The 24,407-nt window shown below is 57.4% G+C and overlaps 2 protein-coding genes across 4 annotated transcripts; one reads left to right on the top strand and one right to left on the bottom strand.

The window, feature by feature from the left end:
* Positions 1–8,951: 8,951 nt before the first annotated feature.
* Positions 8,952–17,773, bottom strand: FRS3 (fibroblast growth factor receptor substrate 3). Of its 2 annotated transcripts, XM_058554395.1 has the most exons (7): positions 17,720–17,773; positions 15,945–16,088; positions 14,851–14,939; positions 13,689–13,875; positions 11,567–11,728; positions 10,563–10,720; positions 8,952–10,276 (listed from the first exon to the last, which is right to left on the bottom strand). In XM_058554395.1, exons 3-7 carry the CDS (start codon positions 14,914–14,916, stop codon positions 9,362–9,364), a joined length of 1,488 nt encoding a protein of 495 aa, XP_058410378.1. In that variant the 5' UTR covers positions 14,917–14,939; positions 15,945–16,088; positions 17,720–17,773; the 3' UTR covers positions 8,952–9,361. The 2 variants fall into 2 exon arrangements, with proteins under 2 accessions (XP_058410378.1, XP_058410377.1); XM_058554394.1 differs by lacking the exon at positions 17,720–17,773 and having other exon boundaries at positions 15,945–16,522.
* A 335-nt stretch (positions 17,774–18,108) lies between these two features.
* Positions 18,109–24,172, top strand: PRICKLE4 (prickle planar cell polarity protein 4). Of its 2 annotated transcripts, none has more exons than XM_058554397.1 (7): positions 18,109–18,150; positions 20,444–20,587; positions 21,061–21,168; positions 21,837–21,974; positions 22,271–22,474; positions 23,045–23,249; positions 23,722–24,172. In XM_058554397.1, the coding sequence occupies exons 1-7, from the start codon at positions 18,115–18,117 to the stop codon at positions 24,093–24,095; spliced, it is 1,209 nt and encodes a 402-aa protein (XP_058410380.1). In that variant the 5' UTR covers positions 18,109–18,114; the 3' UTR covers positions 24,096–24,172. The 2 variants fall into 2 exon arrangements, with proteins under 2 accessions (XP_058410380.1, XP_058410381.1); XM_058554398.1 differs by lacking the exon at positions 18,109–18,150 and adding an exon at positions 18,430–18,632.
* Positions 24,173–24,407: the final 235 nt, after the last annotated feature.

Below are 24,407 nucleotides of genomic sequence, written 5' to 3'. Positions count from 1 at the left end.
TGTGTGACTGTGCTTGTACAAGGAGGCACTAAGGTGCCAGGTGTCCTTGTGTGGGACAGTTGGGGGAGGGCAAGGGGCTTGTCCAGGCTGCCAGGAGATGAGGATAACTTCAGAGCCTCCCACCCTAGTTTCAGCTTCCTCACTCCCCACGTGTCACACACGCCATCATAGAGGATCCCCTATGCCCGCTCACTGCATCTGCAGACCCCCTCATGCAAAGGGCCTTTCAAACTACGAGTCTTGTCCCGTTAGTGGGTGGTGAAGACAATCTGGTAGATCTTCAATGTAACTGACTGGATAGAGTATATCAGAGTGGAGTTCAGATGATAGTGCTATGCAGGGCTTTATATGTGTGTGTACATGTGCCTGTGTGTGTCCTGGCTTGTGACGCAAAATGCTGAAAGGGCCCCCCCTCCCCCCGCCGCTCACACTGTCCAGGATGTGCATGCGCCAACATACGTTCCCATGCAGGCCGGCGCGTGCACATATATCTGCTCACACCCAGATGCAGGCTGCACACAAGCTCCTGCTCCCCGCAGAGGCGTCTGTGCATGTTCCCATGTGCACAGACACACCTTCCTCCAGGCAGGGCAGGAAGGAAGTCTTCCCCATGATCTCCTTCCCCCACCCTCGCATTAGGCTGGCCCCTCTAAGCCCATGCTGAGGGACGGATAGCCCAGGACCTCCTCCCAGTGCAGCATCTGGGTCTGGACTGGCGAAAACCCCTGTGTGTGATGGTGCTTCCCAAGGCAGACATGAGGACAAGTGGTCGGACTTCAGCACAAGACATTTGACATCAGGCCAGTCCAGACTGCCCTGTTCCTGGGGTCACCTCGTGGATCCGCACAGCCTCCCTCAATTTCTCCCCCAGAGAGAGTGGCCCACTTGGCAGTGGGGGCTGGGAACTTCCAGAGACACCCTCTCGTTCTTGACCAGTTTCCCTTTTAAACCCAGGCCTGTCTGGAGGGGCCAGGATCCTGTGCTTCTGTGCCCCGGGTCCTCCTGAGACCACGCAGGGGCTGGGTGGGGGCAGCAGGGGGCTGAGCAGGTAAGACAGGCCGTGGGGAGGGCTTGTTCAGACTGACATGGACTTGGCCACAGACTGGGTCTCCTTGGGTGGGAGAGTGGGCAGTGCTAGGGTTTGGGGATTAGGTGGTGGGGAGGGGAGTCCTGTGTACCAGGCTCGGGCATGTCAAAGGCCAGATAATCTAATTACCGGGGCCTGGATAAGGAGCAGGAACGGGTTCCAAAAGTTCCGAACCAAACATTGGTAGTGGATCCAGGGATCTCCAAGTCCAACCCATTCGCCTCTCCCCCTCTGTGGCCCCTAATTGGGTCTCAGATGGACGTGGTTATGGTCCCAAGCCCGTGAGCCAGGGCTGCCCCAGCCCAGATCCCAGCAAATCTAGCTCGGGTTCTAGAAAGGTGGCTCTGTGAGTGGCAGTGTGCAGCCTGCCAGGGCTTTCCCTCTGCCCAGGGCCCCTCGTGTGGGACACCTGGGGCAAGGTGGGGGCCAGGGACCCAGGACAGGGAGCTGGGAATGGGCAGCCTCGGGAAGGACCCCCCTCGGCAGGTCTGGGCAGCCACACCAACTCTCCCCAAAATCTTAACCTTTGGAAGGCTTGGCCCCGCATGCCCACTGTCCAGGAAAACCAAGGCCTGGAGCAGAAAGGGGCCCAAAGGCTCAGGGGTCCTCGTGTACCCCGCAGTGATGGGGGAGAGGAAGGATCCAGAGGCCTTGGACACTCCCTAAAGCAACCCCTATTGCTTCCCTGGCTGAACACCCCCTTTTCCATATTTGAGGGTATCTGGAAGAGAGGTCTGGGTGACCTTGGCCAGCTTCCTGACAAGTCCAGGCACCCCTCCCCCTGCCCTGCCCAGATTCCAGGAAGGTGAGACTGCGATCCTGAGACTCCAGGATTTCTGAGGGTCTCACCTTTGTCCCTTTGTCCCCTTGCAGGAGAAGGTGTCACTGCTGCTCAGGGCTGGCCCGAGGCTCCAATGGCTTACCCTCCAGGGACTCTCTGCCTACATGGGCCACCCTCTCTGTGCCAACCTCCTCCAGGCCTGCTCTGGACATGAGCACTCACTTCCCAAAAGTGCCAAGTGTGTGATGGGGGCTCAGCATCCAGATCACCCCTGTCGTGGGGCCCACAGAGGACAGACGCCAAATCACAGGTACAGGAGTAGCAAGGTGGGGCCTCTGCAAGGCATGGCCTGAACCCCCGAGAACGTGAGGGTGGCAGAGGCCTCAGCTCTGAGTCGCTGGTGCCGCTGGCTCCAGTAATGGGTCACTGTGTGAAGGGGCCTCCCCCGGGCCTGCAGCTCAGATCTGTCCCTCCTCCCCCACATTCCCTTCCCGCTCCATAAAAGGCCTCCCTCTCTATAAGTTCTGGATAGGGCCAGCTCCATGGCTTAGCGGTTAAGTGCGCACGCTCTGCTTCTGGAGGCCTGGGTTCGGATCCCGGGCGCGCACCAACGCACCGCTTCTCCGGCCATGCTGAGGCCGCGTCCCACATACAACAGCTAGAAGGATGTGCAGCTATGACATACAACTATCTACTGGGGCTTTGGGGGAAAATAAATAAATAAATAAAATTTAAAAAAAAATTGGTATATAAGTTCTGGATAAGGAGCAGGCCCCAAACCTCAGAGCCCTCCCTAATCCCTCCTTTCCCCTTTCCCACACCTGCGCATCATTTCCACTGCCAGTGCCCTGTTGGGTCTACCTCCAGAATACATCCCAAATCTGTCCTCTTCTCTCCTTTTCCACTGCACCAGTGGGCTCCAAGCTGCCATCCTCTCTCCCCTAGATTACAGCAGCAGCCCCGCAACAGATTTCCCTGCCTCTGCCCCTTCCACCCCCTCTCTGCCCTCCACCATCTCCACGTGGCAGCCAGAGCCATCCTATTAAAACTCAAGTCCGATCTCCTCTGCTCTGAACCCTACAGCTAATCCGATTGCCTCCCCTGGCCTACCAGACCCAGTGCGCCCTGGATCCTCCCCTGTGCCTCGTCCTCAGCCCTCTCAACTCCTTCACCCCACTCCAGCTGACCGGCCTCTTTTGACGCTTTGCTTTTCCTGAACCCTTCAGGTCCTTTGCACCTGCTGGTCCCTTTGTCTGGAACTTCCTTCCTTCAGCTGTTCACTCAGCCTTCTTCGTGCCACTCAAACTTCTGCTCCAGTGTCACCTCCCCAGCGAGGTCTTCCCTGACATGCTTGTCCCCGCCACTCAATCATTGTCTTCAAAGTTCTCTCTTCCCTGAACTTATGCATTAAATTAATTTGCCGGTTAGTCGGCACCGTCAGTGGAATGGAAGTTCATGGGACAGGGGCCTTATCTGTCCTGATGGCTGCTGTGTCCCCAGCACCAGCACAGTGCGGGCACATAACAGATGCTCAATAAATGTTGAGTGGGTGGATGAATGAATGCCCGCACCTGATCTGAGCCCCACAGCCTGCCCCCTGCCATCCACATGCAGGCACACAGCCCACTGTTCCACAGGCCTCCACCCTCCCTGACCAACCTCAATCTACTCCCCCCGCACCACACCACACTGGCTCCTCTCCCCCCAACAGCCCAGTCCTTCCCTTCCCAAGCCCACTCCCTCAGGCTAATTGCTAAAGCCCACACTCCCCGTTGCTTCCCCAAATCCTCCTCACCCTTCCTGGTCCACCTCCTTCAGTAAGCTTTCCCAGACACCTAGCTGTTGCCGTGACAACCAGAACAGAGCTAAGCTTGGGCTTTGTGCCAAGCACCCACTGAGCGCTTTATGTGCATTTTCTTATTTAACAGACAACAACATTAGGAGGTAAGTGTTATTAATGTCTTTTCATAGATGAGGAAACAGGTTCACAGAGGTTGAGCGATCTGCCTGAGGTCACATAGCTGTCAAATGGCAGAGGTCCGTGTTCCGTAATCCTGTCTTGTGTGTGTCTCACTTCTCTAACTGGACTGTGAGCTTCTGAGAGTTGGGGCTCTGTCAGGACTCAGCCCACACGACCCAGATTTTGAATCCTGGACCCGCTGCCTCCAACGCTTGCTTGGGAAATCAAGGCCACTGTACTTGTCAGACTGTGCTTCATGCCCCTGACCCCAATCCTAATGTATCAATACGTTGATAGACTCCCCAGGCCCTTTAATCCCAGGAGGAAAGGAGCTCAAGAAGGAACGAGGCCAGCACCAGCCCACTTGGGCCAGAGAGGCGAGGAGCCTCCAAGACACCTGGAAACTCTGCGCCTGGCCCTCCACCCCTCCTTCCATTGCTGCTCTCGTCTCCTCCCCAGCCCTCTGTGGACCCGGCTGCTGGCTCTCCCAGCCCGGGCAGCACCCAGTCAAGAGGAGATGCTTCCACTGCATTTACATTCCTTTTTCCCCAGAGAGTCAGAGCTCCCAATTCCCCATCTCCTTGCCCCCACGCCTTGTTCCCGCCACACTCTTTCTGCCACTGTCTCACCCAGAGGGGAACCGGGCCAGGCTACAGGGGGCAGGTGGAGGGAAGCGACAGGGAAGACTCTCCAGCTAAAGTGGGCAGAGCAGAAAGAGAAGAGGTGGCCAAGGAAACACTGCATCAGTGTCAGTCAGCAGCCACCGGGTGGGGTGAAGGTGCCCCCCATACTGCTCATTAACTCAGTCATTATGTTAATAATCCCTTAGGAATGAGCATAATGACAACCTGCACCTGGAGCACAAGTGCGGCTGTCACACGCCTGACCTCCTCGGCCCATCTCCGTGCTTCCACAGGGGCCGTGGAGCAGGAACGTCCATCCCCGGAGAAACCCGGCCCTGAGAGGCCAAGAGAGGTGTCCACCTGGTGAGCAAGGCAAGTGTCCTGGAGGCTTCCTACAACCTCCTGTCAGGCAGGCAGAGCGAAGCTTCCAGAGGAGCTAGGCCACAACAAACCCTCATGATCCACCGCCCATGGAGAGCCTCCTCCCAGATCCTTCTCTCTGACACTCCAGCCCCCGTCTCTGCTCTCCTGTCACCTCCACGTTCATGGCAGAGCTGGTGCCTCTAAATTCCAGAACAGACTCAGACTAACAACAAGAAATGTCACCTGAATGAATGGACAGTTCGGACTTTGATTTAATGAGCCAAGACTCCAATTCATATAGGGTTTAGGGGGTGAACAGGGCTCAGATATTTATATGGAAAGACCTGGTGGTGTGGGCCAGGTCTGAGGTCCCAAGAGCCAGAAGGGCCGCTGAAGTGAATGCTCACTTGGGCTGCACTAACAGCAGTATAATGTCTAGAATGAGGGAGATGTTGGGCTGAAGGAAGGTGAGGGTCAGGCCCGGGTACTGCACTCAGTTCTGGGTCAAACTAGAGCACAGAGGGGTGGACACCTTTCTGACTGTGCCAGAAAGAACCACGTTCAGGTGAAAATTTCTGCCATCTGCTGAGCACTTACTGTGGGCCAGCTGCCACAGTTCATGCTGGGCAGACATTCTCTTATTTGATCCTCACAACAAGTTTATGAGGAAGGGCCTGTTACTATCCTTAAGTCACAGATGAGAAAACGGAAGCACTAAGAGGTCAAGTTGTGAGTAGGTGGTGAAGCCAAGTTTCAAAGTTCAGCACCCTTGGCAGAGAGACTAGACTTAGCCGTGTGTGGATCCGTGAGCAGATTAGGATCCAAGGAGAGGCAGTTTAGAGACATCATAAGACCGAGTGGAGGGAGGACTTATGAGATAGCGAGCTCCCCATCCCGAGAAGTGTGTGAGCAGAAACCTGATAAACACCTCCAGGAATCCTGTCAAAGGGATCCTTGGATGGGTCCTAGCTCAGCTGACTTACAAGATTCCATCGTGGACTCTGTGATTCTGTGACACAGAGCCCTCAGGGCCCACACAGCTCCTCTCATTCCTGCCTCAGCTCTCCCTCTACCTCAGCCTCCCACCACGGTCCTGGAGTCCCAGGGGTCCCTCATTATAAGTCTGTCTCCACCTGTGAGTCTGACTCCCCTTTAAGGTACTGGTCAGAGAGCACCCCAGAGCTCAGGGAGGACCTGGCCTTCTGGGAGGCTGAGATGCCTGTCAGGAGAGGGTGGCGGGGGCAGGTGAGGTCAGGCTTCTCCTGCACATCCAGCTACATAATGGGAGCCTTTCTGAGGCATCTAATGAGTAGAGAGGGAAGGGTCAGTGGGTGGGCGACAGGCGGGCCCCAGGGGGAAGCAGGTTCACCTTGTTGTGAACCAGGCAAGGCCCTGGCTTGGAATTCAAAAGCACTGGAATGTGGCCCCTGCTGACACTTGGCCCACTCCTGCAGGGGGGAGCACCCAACACACCCTCCTGCAGCCCACCTGAGGGAATGAAGCCCCTTCGGGCCAGGTCGGGAGCAGTGGTGGGGAAGAACACACGACTGGCAGGCAGCCCCAGCTCAAGCCACTAATTAACTTCACAGCCTGAGGCAAGTCACTTCACCTCTTGGCCTGTTTCCTCCTCTGCACAGTGGTGATAACGATCCAGCCTGTGAGCTGGAGAGAGATAAACGGTCTGTAAGGCCCCGTGGAAAGCTGACTGTGTTTATACCATCGTAAAGCGCTATTATTACCCAGGGTGGGCTTGGGGAGGGCCCCTCCTGGTCTGACCTGAAATGTCACTCCTGGACAGGATGTTGGCTCTGGTCCTTTCCTGATGGCTGCCCAGGGGGTGGGCAGGGCCTGTTTCTAAAGAGGAGAACGGAGCACTCAGCAAACATTCGCAGATGCTGGTGATGATCTTTGGACGATGATGGCGGTGGAAACAGATTCCATTTGCACACCACGCCCTGATGGCGGCAGGGCAGGCTCAAACACAGCAGCAGCAGTCGCCTTCCTGGGCATCACTCCCACCCGTCCCTTCCCACCAGGAAAGCTGTGCACTCATACCCCACCCGCCCCGCCAGAGGAAAATTCCTGCAGGAGACCTCCTAAGTCAGAGGCAGTGACCTGGGAAGGAGACAGGGAAGGCTGGCTGCCACACTGGCTGGGAGTCAATTCCTGGGACATGTCTCCTGACCACCCCCATGCCCCACAAATATGTGCACTGAAGCGATTACGACCTGCTCTGGGGGAACCCCAGGGGTCTGACCAGGATCTGGCGACCCCAAAGAATGAGGCTAACTGCCCCTTCTCGTGTCATTCACCAAAGGAGCAGCAATACGCTTGAGGTCTCGGGGGCCGAAGAGCTGTGACTTCCAGTGGTTTTCTTCCTTGGGAACAGTGAGTTGTTAACACAGTTTGCCCGGGCCTGTCTGCTTTCCAAAGTGCAGTCATGTTCGTCATCTCATTGGCCACTTCTGAAAACTAGCTCCTGTTTTCCAGGGGCAAAAACCAAGGCCCCTTTGGGGTAACCAAGTGCTGAAGAGAGCAGAGAGAATAGCTGAGTCAGGACTAGAGCCCGGTCCCTTGACAAGTCAAGCCTCTGGCTCCCCCATGACAGCATCCATGAGCCTGAGCAGAACTGAGAGTCACTAGCATGGCCAGGCCCCCAAGGCCTGGTTCTGGCACCGCCATAGCTGCCCCCATCTTGGCTGTCCTTTTTGGAGAGAACACCACTCCTGCCTGTGGAGGCCAGAACGAGCAGCCGTCATGTGGGAGGACAGGGAGAAAGCAGAACTGAGCTGCCTGGATGAGCTGCAGAGAGAGGGCGCATCCCCTACTGCAGGGGGAGAAGACGCGCGATGAATCCAGCCTGCGGCGGGCTGTCCCTCTGGTGCAGAGAGCAAAAGGATGTCAGGGAAAGCAGGGTTGGGTGCCAGCTCTGGGCCTGCAGCAGCTGCACCCTCGGCCCCTGCTGGGTCCCAGGTGAGGGGCCTCTCTCACCTCCTGTTGTGGCCAGTCCTCTTCAATGACAGGGACACCCAGGGTCAGGGGGGTCTGGAAGCTGGTCAGTCCAACCCCCACCCAGGGGAGGGGGCACTCCCGGTATTGAGGTCCCGGCCGCGGTGTTCTGGACAGCTGGAGGGGAGGGGAATCAGGTGGGCCCCGCCCAGGCCTGTTTCCTTGGTGAGGAGGACAGGTCTGCTTGCTCCACAGGCCAGGGAGCTGGGGCACAAACTGTGATCAGAGACAAGAAGGCTTGTCCCTAAGTCTTGGACAAACCTCACTCCCACTCCTCTCCTGGGCCCTGAGTGGCTTATCACAGACATTAGATTTCCTTTCGATTAACCATTTAGGGGGTTGAAATAGAAACGGAGTCTTGCCGGCAGGGAGGCCGGTGAGAGGAGGAAGAGGGAAGAGGCCGCCTTGGGACAGGGAGAGGGTGCTCCTGCAACAGCAGCGGGCAGTGCGGCCCCGTGCAGACCTGCAGCTTCCAGCCAGGTGTTCAGCTGTGGGGGCTCTGTGAGGGTCCCACCTCTGTGGTAGGGTAGAGGCGCCCCAAGAGTCTATTCCTGGGCAGCAGTCCTCTGGGAAATTCACACTTTGCAAGCCAGATTAGTTAGTTCCACGTTACTCCGTGTTTTTCCCTTTTGCTATTCTTGGGCTTTTAGTCAAGTCCTGTTTAAAAGTTCTAGCCTCGACCTAGCCATGCTGGGGACACCAAGAAAGGATCTAGGGTCCGCTTTGGGCCAAGGTGTTAAAGGAGAGCCCACTGGGACGTGCCTGGTGCCAGAAAGGAGAATCAGTGAGGGGTTCCAGAGAAGGGGACTCTGGTGCAGCACTCCCCCCCAACATCCCCCCACCCACTGCCAGCCTCAGAGGGTCAGGGTTCTATCCCACTACAGATCTCCTTTCTGCATCTAGGACTCCAGCTCTCCGGTCTGTCAAGAGCATCCATCTCTGGTAACTTTAAGTTCTGAGCCAGGACTTCTCGGAGGAGAAAAAGAAATGGTCACAGACTTGTCCCCAAAACCACAACCACTCCAAACTTCCTGGAATGAAGCCCCTACCTCTGTTGGGCCTCCCCTACTCGCCCCCCAGAAGCATGCCAGAGAAGACTCCCTAAGAATTTAACATGATCCACCAAGCCAGAATTTAAAAATAATTATATTAATAATAAATATGTTAAATTACATTTAAAACAATAAATAGAAAAATAAACTGATAAATAAAATCAACAAGTACAAAACGTTTCAAAATTTCAACCAAAAAAAACACACACAGATGACAGACGAGACAAATGGACTTAATGGGAGGGTGCTAGATGCAATCATGGGAACCCTTCACAGTTTCCGTTGTGGCTCCCTCCTCGCCTGGTCACCCTCTTCCCCCAACTTGGAGACCAGGAGACTCAGTGGCTGGGGACTCTGGCCAGTGCAGGGAAGCATCTGGTCCCACCTCAATGCCCTTCTGTGAAGCAATCTGGAACCCTGGGAGTGTGAGCTCAGAGGACGGAGCATGAGGCAGAGGCTGGGCCATGGCGGGGAGGAGGGAAGTCCCTACAGAGGCAGGTCAGTGCTGTTGTGCCGGGTTTTCCTGGCGGTGCCATCGTCACGGGGCAGAGCCCTCTGCAGGTTTGACATGGCCACGGTCTTTTTGAGGTCAATCACGGCGTAGGAATCTGAGCTGCGGGCAGGGAGGGTGGTGGGCGCAAGGGCTCGGGGAACTGAGGGGTTCTGGGGCCCCTTGGGCCGGTCTCCGCCCCAGCCTTTCAGCTCCACCTGGATGTAGTTGAGCTGCCTTGGGGGCTCAGGGCCCGGCCGGCGGAAATCAAAGTTGAAGACCCTCGGAGAGCCTCGGCGGCGGGTCAGTGGCACAGGGAAGCTGCCGTGGCTGCGGAGGGCAGCCCGGGTGCTGGTGGGCTTTTGCAGTGGGGTCTCGTCCTCCTCACCGTCGGGGAAGCCATTGGAGGAGGGTGTGAGCCCGTCCCTTGAGTCCCCATCATCCCCGGCCTCCTCCCCCAGCTGCTGGGCTCGGCTCTCCCACACGGGGGGCAGTGAGGGCAGGTTCTCATAGTGCAGCAGGGCGGCCCGGCGGTGGGCAAGGCCATTCCAGCCCGGCTCCTCTGGGCTCAGTCTCCAGCCGGCCCCCGGCCGCAGCCCCCCGCTGACATTCTCGTAGGTGCACTTGGGCTGGGCTGGGCACTCGGAAGGGCCCTCATTGTTGTTGTGGTGGTGGGGGTGGTCATGCAGGCTGGGGCAGAGGCCCTGGCACTTCATCATGTGCCGTCGGGCAGGGGTCGGGCCCAACACGAACTTCACCTGCCCCGGCTGCAAGAACACCTGCGGGTCCCGCTGGTCGGGGCCCCGGACCTGAGCGGGGAAGGGTGCCTGACCCTCAGGCAGGGGCTGCAGGCAGTGCCGGCTCCTGCGGTGGTCATCCTCGCTGGCCGGTGTGTTGACATAGGTGTGGGACTAGGGGGAGAGAGTCCAAGTGAAGCGAGAGGTTCAAGGGCAGGGAGGAAGGAGAGAACAGAAGGGTTACGATGAGAGACAAGAAGCAGAGGGGAAAAGACCGGGGGTTTCCTCCTCTTCCTTCTCCTCCAAACCTTCCAGGGAAGCTGCCTCCCTTTCTGGGGACAGGAAGGGACCCTATCAATTTTCCTCCCTCCCACGATCCTTACTGGGAGGATGTCCCACATTTCCTGATCCCCCATCCCCACCCAGACCAATGGGGAGGGCAGGGTAGCAGCCTGCTCACCTGTTCATCAGGGGCAATGAGGGCATGGGTGGACTCTTCCCCAACTGAGGGGTGTCGGAGGCTGCTTGTCGAGGGGCGCCGGGGTGCCGAGAATCGCGGGCCCTCTCCCAGGCAGCCCGGGAAGCCATTGGAGAAGCTGGAGACAGTGTAGCCTAGAGCTGGGCGCAGAGGAGACAAGCCTGGGTGAGGGGTCCTCGAACCACCTGACAACCACCTGCGACCATGTGTGCGGCGTCCTGGGACTCCTCCGATGGGAGGGGAGACGTTCCCAGGGCCCCCAAGGTGTTTTGCCCCCCTGAACCAGCAGTCTCCCATTATCTTTTGCCTCTCTGTTCTTCAAACCCTGCCCTGTCCCTCAAAGCTCCGCCTGCACCCCACTTCCCCCAAGAGAGCCTTATCTGAAACCCTCAAAGCACACCTTATCATACTGGCCTGTCCCTTAGTCTCATTCTAGCTCTGCTAGTGAGCTCCAGGGAAGCTCCTCGAAATCAGGAGCTGCATTTCCATTTCTTCTGCCCCCACGGGCCAGCCCACGGAGTGCAGAACACAGCAGGTGCTCAGCGCAGACCCAGTGAATGAACAAGCAGAAATTGTGGGAACCTCTCCAGAAAACGGTCACGGGCAGAGACGCCTGCACCAGCCATCAGGAAAGGTATATGGGTATGACCCAGTAGACAGAAGGAAGGAAGCAAAACAGCTCCAGACTGCCGTTTCCATGGAAACCCAATGTCTTCCTGTCTGCTCCCCAACCATCAGTTGATTCAAGGCCCAGGACTCCCCAGCCTCAGCCTGAGTCACCTGACTGGCCCAGGCCAGGACTTAGCCATCCCCACGAGCGGTTCTGATGATGGACGACTGTCCTGGAAGACTGGCTCACCCAGCCATCCCACCACCTGCCTGCCTCCCTCATGTCCCCAAAACTGGTGCTTCCTGGGCCTGTGCTTATGTGTGCGTGTATGTGTGCACGTGTGTGTACTGGGGTACCGAGGATGGGGTCTCCTTACCGTTGGGAGGCTGCGGGGCCCGAGGGAGGTCAAGCTCAGCCGGGTGGCTGTTGCGAGTGACGATGACCGGCTCTTCCATCACGCTGATGCTGTTGCACTGCATCAGATCCTGAAGGAGGTTGAAGATTTCCTCGGCCCGGGAGCACTTGAATGCAAATATCCCTGAAGAAGGAGAGGAACCAAGGAGGCTCCTCTGACCCCGTGCCCAATAGGGAAGGACCAGAGAAGCTGAACACATGCACGAAGCTCAGGAAATGCCCCTTTCCTCCAGTCCCAGGCCTGCAGAGGGGCGGGAGAGTCCCTCCTCATCCTCAGCACTCTTCCCAGCACATTCTAAAATCCAAGAGCTACGGGAGGAGCTGGGCCCAAGGCCCCCCACCCTCACCCATCCATCACCATCATCTTCAGATCTAACACTTCAGCTATATTCCTCTGAGGTTAAGTCACTTCACAGGGATGAGGGGTGAGGGGAAAAGAAGTAAAAGCAAAGTGGAAAAGGACAGTAGTAGATGAGTGACCATCCACTTCACACACTCCCCCACATCCCTCTGCCCACCACCAATTGTTCCCCAGAAAACTAAGCTCCACCCAGGGCACCAGCCCTCAGCTCTATGCTCAACAGCCTCCGAGCTCTTTGAGCGCAGGAGGGTCTGTCCCGTTCACTGCTTGTTCACTGGGTACTGAGCCCAGTGGCTGCCCAGGGAGCAAATGTTTACTGTGTATAGGCCCCCGACCTCATGGAGCTTAAACTCTGGTGCAGAGAGGAAGAAAGGATGGGCGACTAGCGGAAGGACAAATACATCAAGGTGATCGTGTGGCTCCTCAATGCAGCCAGCCTCAGAGCCCCTCAAACTCCAATGCAGCAACTCGCAGTCCCGGGAACAGCAGGATGGGCTGAGCACCTGTGATTTAGGGTATCCAAAATGCCCTTGGGGTGTTGGGCCAGCCTGGGATTCTGTGCTCCCCTGTAACAGTGCGGCCCAGGACTGAGGGGAGGCTACTTGAGGTGTGTGTGTACATCTATTCACAACAAAGAAAAATAAACAAGGCTGGGCATGGGACAGCTGAGGTATGCAGGAACGGGAGAGGAAGGATAGAACGGAAGAAAAAGGACTATATCTCCAGGCTGGTAAAGCCTGGAGCTTTAGGAGAATCCAGTGTTGGGGCCCAGAGAAGCCCCTCAGGATCAAACACCACCCGGAGCAATGAAGCCCCTTCCTCCCCTCTCTCTGCTTAGCCAGTGTTAACTGCCTCTGCCTCATGAGCTCCCAGGGGAAAGATGCTCTCCCGGCCAACAGAGCCTCAAAGACTCAGTGCTGTGTTGGCAGCCTCATCAGAGGACCTCCGTCACTGCATCTCTGCACAGTCACAACCCCAAACTGCATTTAACACAATCCCGGGCGGGATTCCTTCTGCAGAACCTAGGTTTGTGTCCTAAAATATAAGCCCAGCCCATGCCACTCCTTCAAAGAGCCATGGCTGGCTCTAGCCTTGACCTCATGGAACAACCCACCACTCTCTGACCTCTGGCTGTAGGGAGGGGGGAGGAATATATCACACTCCACTGCCCACAGGTGACAGGACAAAGATTAACCTCTTGAAGATGACTCTGTACATTAGGGACCCAAGAGTCCTACCTCCCCAAATCTATCATTTCCAAGCCACTCAGTCTCAAGGTAGCCAGGACTTCAGGCCCAACCTTTCATTATTCACAGAGTCCAGGGTATATGACTTGGAGGCTCAGGAGAAAGTTTGCTCCTACTTAGGGGGCAACAGGGACCCTCGGAACTGAGTCACAGAGCGGGGAAGAATCGCTTGCTTTCCCAGGCAGGCTCTGGCCTGGGAGCACTGGCTCCTTCCCACGGGCTGTGCAACAAATATGCCCACAAAGGGACCCAGGCCGGAGCTGCAATGACTGAAGAGAAAGCGCACTGGCCTGGGAGTCCAAGCAGTTCTGCATTAACGTGCTGTGTGCTCTTGGCCATGACCCTTCCCTTCTCTGGGCAATACCCGCCAAGTCAACAGACTTCCCCACAGTCCCTTTAGCTCTGACTTCCAGCCCCAGTCCCTGCTCCAGGCGCACAAGCCCCCATCCCAGCATGGGGCAAGAGCTCATCCTCACCCTGGCCCGTCTGACACCGGCGGCCGCTCTCGAAGGAGAAGAGGTTGGAGTCGTAGCCATAGCGCCGCAGACAGAGGTAGGGCCAGCGGACGGCCTCGCGCCGGTGCAGGTGCAGCACCAGCTCGCTCTGCGTCAGCTCCATCACTCCGGAGCCCAGCTCCACCCCCTCGTCATCCACATTTGTCACCTGGGGGGCCGGGGACAGAAGGGTCAATGACGAGTCCAACAAGTGTGTGGACGGGTTCCTGAGCTGTGGGGAGGAAGGCCAACGCAGGGCCAGAGCTGGGACCAAGGGGCTCCCCCGACTGTAGCAGATTCTACTGTATGCCACGTGACTACCAGGGGTTGGGCAGAGCAGTGCCACGGACCCACAACAGTGCTCTAAGCCTCAGTCTGGTCATTAGGACAGTGAGAAGAGGGCTGGTTAGGTGACCTCCAAGGTCAGATGGTTAGATGAGCAAGGTGAGATGACCTGGGGCGGTCCATGGCTTAGCATCCAAGGACCAGATGTTAACAGGGGAAGGGGTCCTATCATAAGTTCAAGATCTTAAGACCCTGGGAGAGTCAAGCTCAAGGCAGAGCAAACAGCTACGCCTCCAGCACCCCCCAGCTGCAGGGCCTCGCTGAGGGCTCCCTCTTCTGGTGAGCGGAGCAACCTGTGCCTCAACAGTCAAGGGTGAGGAGGGGGCTCCCCCTACAGGGAGGTGAGTGGTGGGAGGGCCCAGGGGGGCACAAGTCGATTGGGCCTGGCCTTAGCTTCACAGAGCAAACAGCAAACACTAATATAGTGCTTATGATGTGTTAAGCACTGTTCTAAATACTTTACATATTTTAACTCACAAATACAGACTTCTGTTGTTTTCTTCAAACAAGTTATATGTCAAGTCACAAAGATACACTGACAGGGGCGAATGTTCTAAAAGCATGATTTTTGTTGCATTATTGTGGCATTTCCTCATTCTTGGTAGTACCAAGAGCTGCACAAATGGCAGTGGCCTGGGCCCCAGGCCCCTTGGAGGCCCTGAGCTGGAGAAGTCTTAATGAGCCCACACCTAAGCCTGTCGTTCCGCCTTCTCCAGGGAGGCTGAGGCAACTAGACAGCTCGGGGCCTGAGCCCAGGAGGCGGTGCTGGGAACTGGGGAGAGGAGGGGACTGTGGGTACCTTGAACTTGGTGGGGTGGTTGTCTGGGATGCTGTCTCTGTTCAGGCAGCTGCAGCAGCTCCCCATGGTGTCAGAGCAGCCAGCCCACCCTAGGGAGAATCATAAGGGATAAGAAGTCACCAAAGTCAGCTCCAAAAAGCCCTGCTCTGGGGACCTCAGCAGAACCACCCCGTTGTGATCGCCTACTCTGTCTAAGGGACTGCAGGACACAGTCCCTCCCTCAAGGAGTTCCCACTCTCAATCCAGGGCCAGACCCACACTGGATAAACACTAATTCAAGTTAGGATGCATTAAGGATTAATGCTGATGGGGGGACAGAGAGAGCGTCTCAGAGGTAACATGTGATCTGGACCTTGAGAAGTATGGAGGATTCTGGCTGATGTAACGAAAGGGAAGGGAAGCCTGGGCAGTAGGAAGCGCACGGATAAAAGTAGGGACCCAGAAGAAGTGACGTGCCTCAGGAGCTGGGTACCAGCCTGGGGCCCTCATCCAAGTTCACCAAAGAAACTGTAACCTGGGCGTCCCAGACTCTCTGCCCTGCATTCTTCTCCTTTATCCTCTTTTCTCACCTTACCCTTCCCACATCACCCAAGTCCTCTCTTTTCCTAGCTCACCACCATCCCAACATCTACCTCAATTTATCTTTCTGATGTTCTCTTCAAATGAGGCGTTACATTATGGACAAAAGATACATTCAGGAGATCGAGCATTTAGAATAGAGCACAACCCTGATTAGGTACTTCTTCATTAGGGAAAAAATGCTGGGTTTGCTCCCTTTTGTCCAAAGAGGAGACCAGAGGCCTTACTATCTGGCTTTTCCCTCCAGGGTTATGGCACTTGGATTACATGTCACAGCAGTCGGGCCTGTGTCTAGGATGGAGAGGATACCACCTTAGGGAGCAAGCAAATGCATGGACCAATCTAACCAGACATCAAGGGGCTGCAACTTGCTGCAAGAAATGAGTCTGTAAGATTAGATATGCCTTCTAGAACTCCGGCTGAATGTGTAAAGCCTTGAACAATCCTGACCTGCACCCTCCATTTCTCCCAACTTAGGAAACTCCAGAAAAGTGGCACCTATACACAGCTCTCACCTCACCCAGGCCATCGGGGAGCTGACCAGGGGAGGGGCATGGGGAAGGACTCCCACTTTATTCCCCCCGTTCTTGGTGGGGCGTCATGGCAAGCAGGCTGCAGAGAAGTCACCTGGATCCCTCTGAGACACACCTGGGGCTCACCTAGCACAGGAGACAGAGACCACAGGTTAGTGGAAACCTTCCATCCTCACCTCCAATTGTTAATGAAACTGACATGCTGCTAGTCCATTCCACCTGGATATCTGTTCCAGGTCCTAATGGGACAGAAGCACCAATGAAGAAGGCAAGATCAAGGGCAAAGGGACCACAAATTCCAAGCCCCATAGGCCCTGAGCAGGAGAGACTCCCATAGCATCAATGAGTTTGAAGTCTGAGGCAGCCCAAGGCTTTTTAAGTTGCCTCTAGACCCCATCCAAATTCTGTTACAACCAGCACCAAAATCACCACCTTAGTTTTGCAGAGAATAACTCTACAAAGAGCTTTCTCAAAAGGACACTATAATGTATTGGAAAGAGTCCCGGCTTAAGATTCAGAAGCCAATATTCTAACCTGTTTTGTTGCTACTAAGTAGTAGAGTCTGGGAGACTCTGCCAGGTCAATCCCCCCCCCCAACACCTTCAACTCCCACCCCAAGGCCTTAGTTTTTAAGAGAAACATCTGTGTGTAACATCTGTAAAGCTTCTAGCTTAAATAACCTCTAGAGGCAGGATGTAAGACAAACATCACTAAAATCGACATTTTCCTTTTCCAGGACAGGTTCCTTCAATCTCAGATTTGGAAGCTTGATCGATTTTCCGTTCTCCAAGCTCTGAAAGTCCTAAAATTTTAACATAAATGCTAACAATAAATCAAATTTCAGGGATCTGAACCCCAAGTAGACACATCCACAAGACAGGACCCTGGGACCCTTGAAACCCCAACCTCCTGCTCTGGAAAAACAGTATCATTTCCCAGGGTCCCTGGGCTCTGCATCCTTGGACAACTCTCCAGGGAAAAGGACCCCCACTCTCTTGGTCTGGCTTATTCTCTGGAAGGAGAAAGCAGACTGAGGGAGGTGTCACAGCCTAAAGCCAGGGGGCTAGGAAAATACTGGGGCTTGAGCCACCAACAGGGAGTCTGGGAGTGAAAGCAAGAACTACAGGGTGCAAGATGGGGGGTCATTGCACCTTTTCCTGATCCCTTCTCTTTAAGATATCAGGACATATCATGACAGCCCGCGAGGTGGGAGGGGAGGAGGGGAGGAGGGGAGTCTGGTCTGGGATAGGTGTGGATTGGGGGCGGGAGTTAGAGCGGGTTATGGACACGCAAAACACGAAAGGGCTCGGGGGAAACGTGGGCGAGTGTTTTGGATTTGAGAATGGTGCAAGGAGAATGGGGGGTATGAAGGCTCAGAGGAATTTCAGGGTGGTGGAAGCATTTGGGGACATCCAGGAGAGAACGGTGGCTCTGTGGGTCTATCAGGGGATCTCGCAGGAGTGAGGGGTTCTGAGGGCTCCAGGACATGCGAAGGTGTGTCCGGAAGGTGGGGGTGGGGGCGGTGCTGGGGAGTGAGAGGCAAATGTAGGTTGCAGGGTGGCCAGGGGAATCTCCGGACACCGGGAAGGAATGGGGTAGGTCGGGGCCGAGCGTCGTCCCCGGATCCCCGCCCCCAGCCCCGGGGCTCCACCGCCCGCCCGCCCGGGGCTTCCTCGGGAGCGAGCGGAGACTGCGGCGCGGCGCGGTGCGGCCTCAGTGGAGCCGCCTCGTCCCCGCCCCGCCGCGCCCCGACTCACATCGCCCCGCGGCCCCGGCGGCGCCGGGCCCCGCTCCCGGGTCCCGCTGCAGCAGCCGCCGCCCGCCCGAAGCTAAGGCCTCCCCACCCCGCCCCGCGGCCGCGGGTCGGAGGTCACCGGCAGCACCAACGAGACGCTGCGGGCGGGCGGACCCGATCGGGGGCGACCGGCGCGCAGCCTAGAAGGTCCCTTTGGAGGACTTTGCAGTCGGGAGCAGGGAGCATGCGCAGTCGCCAGAGGGCGCTCCCGGCCAGCGGCTGGGCGAACCTGGCGGGGCGGGGCGGAGCCTGGGGCAGGGGCGGGGCTAGGGGGCGGGGCCTGGGGACCAGAGGCGGGACCCGAGGTTTCTACTCCTGGGATCCGAAAGTGGACGGGGGTGGAGGAGAAGCACAAAGATGAGGAAGGGGTCTGAAGGGACGGAAGGGAGAGGGGTAGGACGAGGGACCCCGGAAAGGGGCTGGGGAGAAGGGGGAGGAAGCTGGGACGGTGGTGACACACAGAGGGGCGGGGCCAGGAGACCAGAGGGAGGGTCTGGGGGCGTCCTCTCTGGAGGCTCCCACAGGCGTTCTGTTCAGCTAGTGGCTGAGGACCTGGCATAAATGCGGCTGCCGGGTGTCTGCTCCGAGCCCAGGGGCGCATGGTCCAGGCACCGAGAGGGGGCAGTGGAGTCTGCACACTTTCCACCCCGTGATCCCACAAACGCTTTCCTCAGTCTGCAGCTCCAGGCCCCTCCCCGAACTTCCCGCTCTACCATCCCGGAGGGGCGGGCAGGGGCTGCAGGGGCCATGGGAGAGGAAGGGCCGCGCTCCCAGGGCGGGCAAAGGCGGGCGCTGAGGCCTCGGGGTGCGCACCGGGCGAGGGGCTCGACGGCGGGGTCTGTCCAGAACGGCCCGGACACCGGCGCGCAGCAAGGGTGAGACCCCAGCGGAGTCCCTTCTCCCCGAAACTCCCAGTAGCCAGACTTCGCACCCCAGCGGACTCGGGCACCACACCACGTCCTGCCTCCGGGGTGGGCCCCGCGAAGTCCAAGAGAAACTTTGGGGATCGGTCGAGAGGGCACTTGGCAGGACCGGACACTTCTCCTCCCCTTCTCCCTCTCTCTGCCCCGGGAAACCTTCCCATCCCTCTCCCTCCCCGGTCCCTCGGCCGCTCAGGCTCTGCCCTTCAGGGCGGCGGTCGGTCGGGAAAAGAGCGCCTGAGCCCGGTTGCACCTGCGCGGGGGACCGGAGAGGGCGTTTAGCCTTGTCTCTTATCTGAGGGGGAAGGGGGAGGGGAATTCTGGAAGGAATCAGCATGTTAGTGGTGGGGTCCGGCGCTAGGTGGAGGTGGAGTTAGGCCGCCCTGGGAGGGATGGAAGGGTGAGGGCTGAGGGCTGATTTCTGAGCGTTGTTTCTGTGTGGGACAATTTCATGCAAACTAGAACTAACCTGGAAGAGAGGGTGCAAGTCCCCTTCTGGGACCCCGAACGCCCCGCCTTCCTGTGCCCACCCCTCCCCCCAAGCATCTCGTGCTGCCCGGAGTAGGGGCAGCACTGTTAGGGGAAGGGGATACTCCTGGCCCTGAGTGTGAACAGCCCATACTGGCCACCTTCCACAGGAAATGACCTGAGGGACAGAACAGGAAGGAAGCAGACGGGTGTGGAGCCAGGAAGCAGGGAAGGGTGGCACAGGACATTTGAAGGGGGGCTGAGGGGGGCTCAGGGCTAGGAAGCAATATGACTGTTATAGTTTAAACCCTGGTCCTGATCCAAAAGCTGGGTCTTACAGAGGCCAGGGATTGGTGACGGTCCTCCTGTGCCCAGCGGCCTTCAGAATCAGTCATAGCTCTCAAAGGCAACCTTCTCCCAAAGCTTCCCTTGGCCTTCTAATGTGACCTTGGGCAAGTTAATTAACCTCAGTTTGTTTCAACAGTAAAATGGGATAATAGAAACTACCACATAGGATTGTTCTATGAGGATGAATTATGGTATAGTATGTAAAATGCTAGAATAGTCCCTGGCACAGAGTAAACGTTATAGAAAAGTTTGCTCTCGTTATTTTTCTTCCTAAGGTGCTGTGTATACCTTCCCAGAGCTCCCGTCCCATTCTGCCTGGTTTCATCTCTGTTTACCCACTAGACTATGAGCTCCTTGAGGGCAGGGAGTCACCCCCCACCCCCAAGATACTGTGGTCATACCAGGGCTTGCCCAGAGAAGGGCTGAAGAGATGGGCTTAGAATTATCCAATGAAATTGCCACTATCCATAGAAGATAGAAGCACAAGATTTTCCTCTGTCCTCGAGGAGTTTATAGACTAGACGAGGAGCTGAGACAGGGAGCAAAGAGAAACATTAGGTGCTAAATCTTGAGGCTGGGGAGGTGGGGAAGAAGGGTCCAGTCTGCCCAAAGGCTTACCAGAAAGGCAAAATGCTCTCTCCTTCCACTATGGGCCACCTCTTTCCTCCATCCCAATCTTGGGAGACCCCAGAGTATGAACTTCAGAAATTCTGGAGCAGAAAGGCCTGGCCTCAAGATCTGGCTCTGCCCCTTACTAGCTGTGTGACCTTGGGCGTACCATTTATGCTTACCGAGCCTCAGTTTGGCTATCTGTAAAATGGGGACAAGAATACACCTAACTCACCTCGTGGTTGGGAGGATTGAATGGGATAATTCCTGTGGAACACTTAGCTCTGCCTAGCACATTGTAAGGGCCCAATCAATGAGAGGTGTTCTTGTTTTCTGGGCAGACTTTGCCACCAATGTCAGTGCTGAACTCTGGCTGGCCCCACCCAGGGGAGAGACTCACTCCCCTGGAGCCAGGTCCACCAGCCAACTCAGACAGCGACCCAGGCCACCTGTTAGAGGAGGACCCTGAGGAGACCTCTGCTCAGGTAGTAGGAGTCACCCCTTCCCTCTGACCCCAACATGTCCTCCATCCTTTGGAGCTCCTCCCATTCCCACCAACGCCTTTGTGCCCAACGTCTTGTGGCCCTATGCAGGAATCTCTGTCTCTACAGCCCCCTCAGGATATGGGGGTTTGACTTTAACTTATTCACATGAATACACATTACCTCTCCTAGGGGCTCTGTGTTGTCAAGGCTGACCCTTGGGGCTTTGGCCCTAAGGAGCAAAGGGGGTGATTTCAAGCATCAGAAGGAAAGCTGTTTTGGGGTGTGGGGTCTCCCCAACCTCCCTCTATCAGACCACAAATGCAGGAGTGGATCAGCTGTCCTTGAAGGAGGATCCTCCAAATGGAGGGAGGTGCTTGGACGTTGTTCTAGATTGGAGAAGAGGTGGCAATGAGGTGGGGAGGAAAGAAGGAAAAACCTAGCTCCACTCCTCTCCCTCTGCTGTGTCTCCTCAGGATCCTGAAGTTCTGAGCTTGGGTCTCTCTGGCCTGGACACCAGCCGAGCGCTCAACTGGCCTCGGCTTCGGACCCTCCTGCAGCAGCTCCCTCCACAGGACAGCGATGTGGGTCTCCCTCTGCCCAGCTTCCCTCTCTCTTGCCTCCCTCTCTTTACTTACTGTGGGAAGAACCTTGGTCCAGAAGTCAGGGGACATGGGTTTAAGGCCTAGCTATGCCGCTCACTGGGGGAAGTCACCCCGCCACACACCCAGCCTGAGTTTTCACATCTACATAATGGGTGCAGTAACATCTGCTCTGCCCACCACAATGGTTAGTTGAAGAGCAAATGAGAAAATGTACATGAACGACTTTTGAAACTGATAATGGAATGTACAAATGTAGAGAGTATGGTTGTTAAATATTTATTGAGGCCCTAGACGTCCCCAGCCTAAAGGCTTACAATTCCATTGGGGAGGCAAGACAGAATATGGAATAAATAGGGTAAACACAATGGGAAGTGATATTGAGCTACAGCCCATTGGGAGCAAGGATCTAAATATATGGTGACAGGGCTAAGTGCTGTGGGGCTGTCAGGACCTGAGTGATGATCATTCTTGGGGGAAGTGAGACTTTTCCCTCTCCTTCTCAATGGCCTTCTATGCTGTTATCTCTTGCACCTCCTTGAGGTTCTACAACCTTCCTTTGACCCAGCAGCTAAGCCTTCTCTCTCCGATCAGTCTTCAGTCTTGCCTGCTGGGGCTCTCCCAGTCACAGTGGGGGCCTGTTTCCGCAGGAGCGCTACTGCCTGGCCCTTGGGGAGGAGGAGCTGGCGGAGCTGCGGCTCTTCTGTGCCCAGCGGAGGCGGGAGGCCCTGGGACAGGGGGTGGCCTGCCTGGTACCTCCCAAGCTAAAAGAACGCACCTGTGAGAAGGTATGTAGTCCCCCCACCCCTCAATATTCCTCTTCCTCCACTCTTTGCCCTCTCACTTCTGCAGAAAGGGCTAGATTCTGGTACTGTGGTGGGAGAAAGGGGTTTGGGGATTGACAGTCTGGCAAACTTGAGGATGAAGGGAAACCAAGTTGAGCGGTTCTTGGTGGAGCCTGCACTGGAGGTGGGCTTGCCAGGGGTATGGGGAGAACAGTTAGGTTGGGGTTGGGATGGAAGAGCCAGGAGGGAAGCTAGGAGGGTGGTGACGGCTCTCATCAGCCCAGCACCCCCGCCGGCAGTGCAGGGAGCGACTGAGGCCAGGGGAGTACGGAGTGTTCGCAGCCAGGGCAGGAGAGCGGCGCTGCTGGCACCAGGCTTGCTTCGCCTGCCAGGCTTGTGGCCAGGCCCTGATAAACCTCATCTACTTCTACCACGATGGGCGTCTCTACTGCGGCCGTCATCACGCCGAGCTGCTGCGGCCACGCTGCCCTGCTTGTGACCAGGTACAGCCCCGAGGGGAGGGGTTGGGGGATCTGCCCAGGGTCCAAAGTGGCAGGATGTAAAGAGACACCTCTCCCAGTGCCGCGGAGTGGAGTGCGGAGAACTAGGGACCAGCCTGGAACCCCTGTGTTCCCTGTGCTCTGACTTGAGCTCTGGGCATGTGGGACCCGTTGCCTTTGTGCCCTCCCCCACCGCAAGCAGAGTCCCCCAAATTCTCCTGGACTGAGAGAATTTCTCCGGGGCAGGGACTCTTGGACAGACGTTCATCTCCGTATGCCGGGTGCCAGTGCTGTGCCTGATCACGCGAGGAACTCCCTTCATGTCAGCATAAGCGGCAGTGAGACACCCTGGGCGGGAGTCCAGGAGGCCCGGGTCGCACTTCAGGCCGTGCCACCTGCTAGCCGGGGGATCCTGGCTAAGCCAATCAGCCCCGCCTGAGTCCGCGAGTGGCTGAGTAGATCAAATGGGAATGTCTGTAGACGTGCTTTAGCGTTAACTGGGCATAAGGCGTGGTTATTGGATGAATGAATGAGTGAATGAATGAATGAGCCGTTCCCCTCTCCCTCTCCCAGCTGATCTTCTCCCGGCGCTGCACTGAGGCGGAGGGACGGCGCTGGCACGAGAACCACTTCTGCTGCCAGGACTGCGCCGGGCCCTTGGGCGGGGGTCGTTATGCCCTGCCGGGGGGCGGCCCCTGCTGCCCCAGCTGCTTTGCGAGTCGCTATTCGGACGCCGGCTCGAGGCGGGCCCCGACACTGGAAGGAAGGGCGTCCCTTGGTAAGGGAGAATTTGCAGATCAAAGGCAGCGGCTTGGAGGAACCCCCCTGGGCTGAGGAGGGGGTTCTCCGGAGCTGGGACCCTCGCCCCGATCCCACGGCGTCCCGTCCCTCCAGCAGCGCCCCCATCCCCCCCACCGTACCCCCCACACCCGAGTCTCGGGGCCCGCAGCTCTCACCGCGCGTCCCTGGCCGGAGCGCTCCAAGGGCCTCCCGAGCCCACCCCGCGCCGCGGTCTGCGGCGCGGGACTCGCTCCCGGACTGGGGCCGCGGCCGCCCCCTGGTGGGCGGAGGCGGGGAGGGGCGGGGGAGCCGAGAGAGGACTCGCCGCGGCCGCGGCGTCGCGCACGGCCCGGGGGTGGGGCGGGAGGCTGGGCCCCAACTGGGCCGGGCTTGGGGGGGTCGCCCCGCCCGGATCTGGGGGAGGGAGACTCGGGGCCCTGAGATGGGCGTTTCTGACCCGCCCGGAACAGAGGAGGCGGCGCTCGACAGAGTCGAAGGAGGGGATCGCGCTCCACTGACCGCCGCGACCTTCTCCCGAGCAGCCCTTGTCGCCGCTGCCGCCAGCTCCAGTCCGGAAACCCAGAGCGGGCTGCTTGGGTCCAGCCCGGAGCAGGAGTGCCGAGCTGGGGACAAGGCAGAGGCACTCAAAGAGCGGGAGCAGGGCGGCCTGGAGTTGCCCCTTGATCCCAAGGAGGATGCCCCCTGCCCCACCTGCTCCTCTTCCTCTGACTCTGACCCCGAAGGCTTTTTCTTAGGCCAGCGCCTTCCCCGGCCCTGGAAGACCCCCGGAAGCCTCCAAGCTGAAGAAAGCGACACTTCCAGGAAGCATTGCACCATTTGCTAGTGGCGCAGCCCGGAGAAGGGCGAGTGGGGGGGTGTGATCTGTAAGGCGGGAGAGCGAGGCTATAAAAATCCTAGACTGAGCGCAACCAGGGGCACGCCTGGGAGAGGAGGCGAGATAAATTTGGAGTGCTCCCTCTTCAGCCAGCGCATTCTGTGACTTTTGATGCAGAATTCTTGGGGAACCCCACTCCCCAAAGCTACGCATCCCCTGTGAGCTAGCCCCTATCCCCTCGCCCCTCAGGCTGGGACAGCCCCATCCCCAGCATTCTCCTCCTGGGCCAATGAAGTGATCACTCAGACACCACGTGTGGCG

This window comes from Diceros bicornis, chromosome 14 (assembly GCF_020826845.1).
Source record: "Diceros bicornis minor isolate mBicDic1 chromosome 14, mDicBic1.mat.cur, whole genome shotgun sequence".
Classification (NCBI taxonomy): Eukaryota; Metazoa; Chordata; class Mammalia; order Perissodactyla; family Rhinocerotidae; genus Diceros; species Diceros bicornis.
This window is presented reverse-complemented; position numbering and strand designations above follow the sequence as displayed.